This window comes from Myotis brandtii, unplaced genomic scaffold, assembly GCF_000412655.1.
Source record: "Myotis brandtii unplaced genomic scaffold, ASM41265v1 scaffold293, whole genome shotgun sequence".
Taxonomy (NCBI): Eukaryota; Metazoa; Chordata; class Mammalia; order Chiroptera; family Vespertilionidae; genus Myotis; species Myotis brandtii.
The window spans coordinates 1,262,380-1,262,621 of record NW_005361201.1 but is presented as its reverse complement, the minus strand read 5'-3'; the positions used below and the strand labels follow the sequence as shown (position 1 = coordinate 1,262,621).

Below are 242 nucleotides of genomic sequence, written 5' to 3'. Positions count from 1 at the left end.
CTCCCGGCGCTAGTGTGGGCGCGGGGCACAGCGGAGGGGCTCCCCCTTTGCCTGTATCCCTGCGAGCGCCCAGCCGTTCTTACCTGTCCTGGCGGTGCACACACAGAACCACACAACTAAGATCACATCCATCGGCATCGCTCCCGAGGGTCCCCGAAACGGGGCGTGCGGAAGGCAGGAGAAAAGCGCCTGCATCCCGAGGCGCGCAGGGCTCGGAGCGGCCAAACTTGCTAGCGGGCGGC

General features: G+C 67.4%; 1 protein-coding gene across 2 annotated transcripts in view; it reads right to left on the bottom strand.

Annotated features, from left to right (window-relative positions):
* NELL1 (neural EGFL like 1) overlaps positions 1-236 on the bottom strand; it is a 731,583-nt gene extending 731,347 nt beyond the window's left edge. For both annotated transcript variants that reach the window (XM_005869404.2, XM_005869405.2), the window contains exon 1: positions 84-236. In XM_005869404.2, the coding sequence (XP_005869466.1) occupies positions 84-195 (112 nt within the window). In that variant the 5' untranslated portion in view covers positions 196-236. The remainder of the gene's footprint in view (positions 1-83) is intronic.
* Between the last annotated feature and the right edge of the window lie 6 nt (positions 237-242).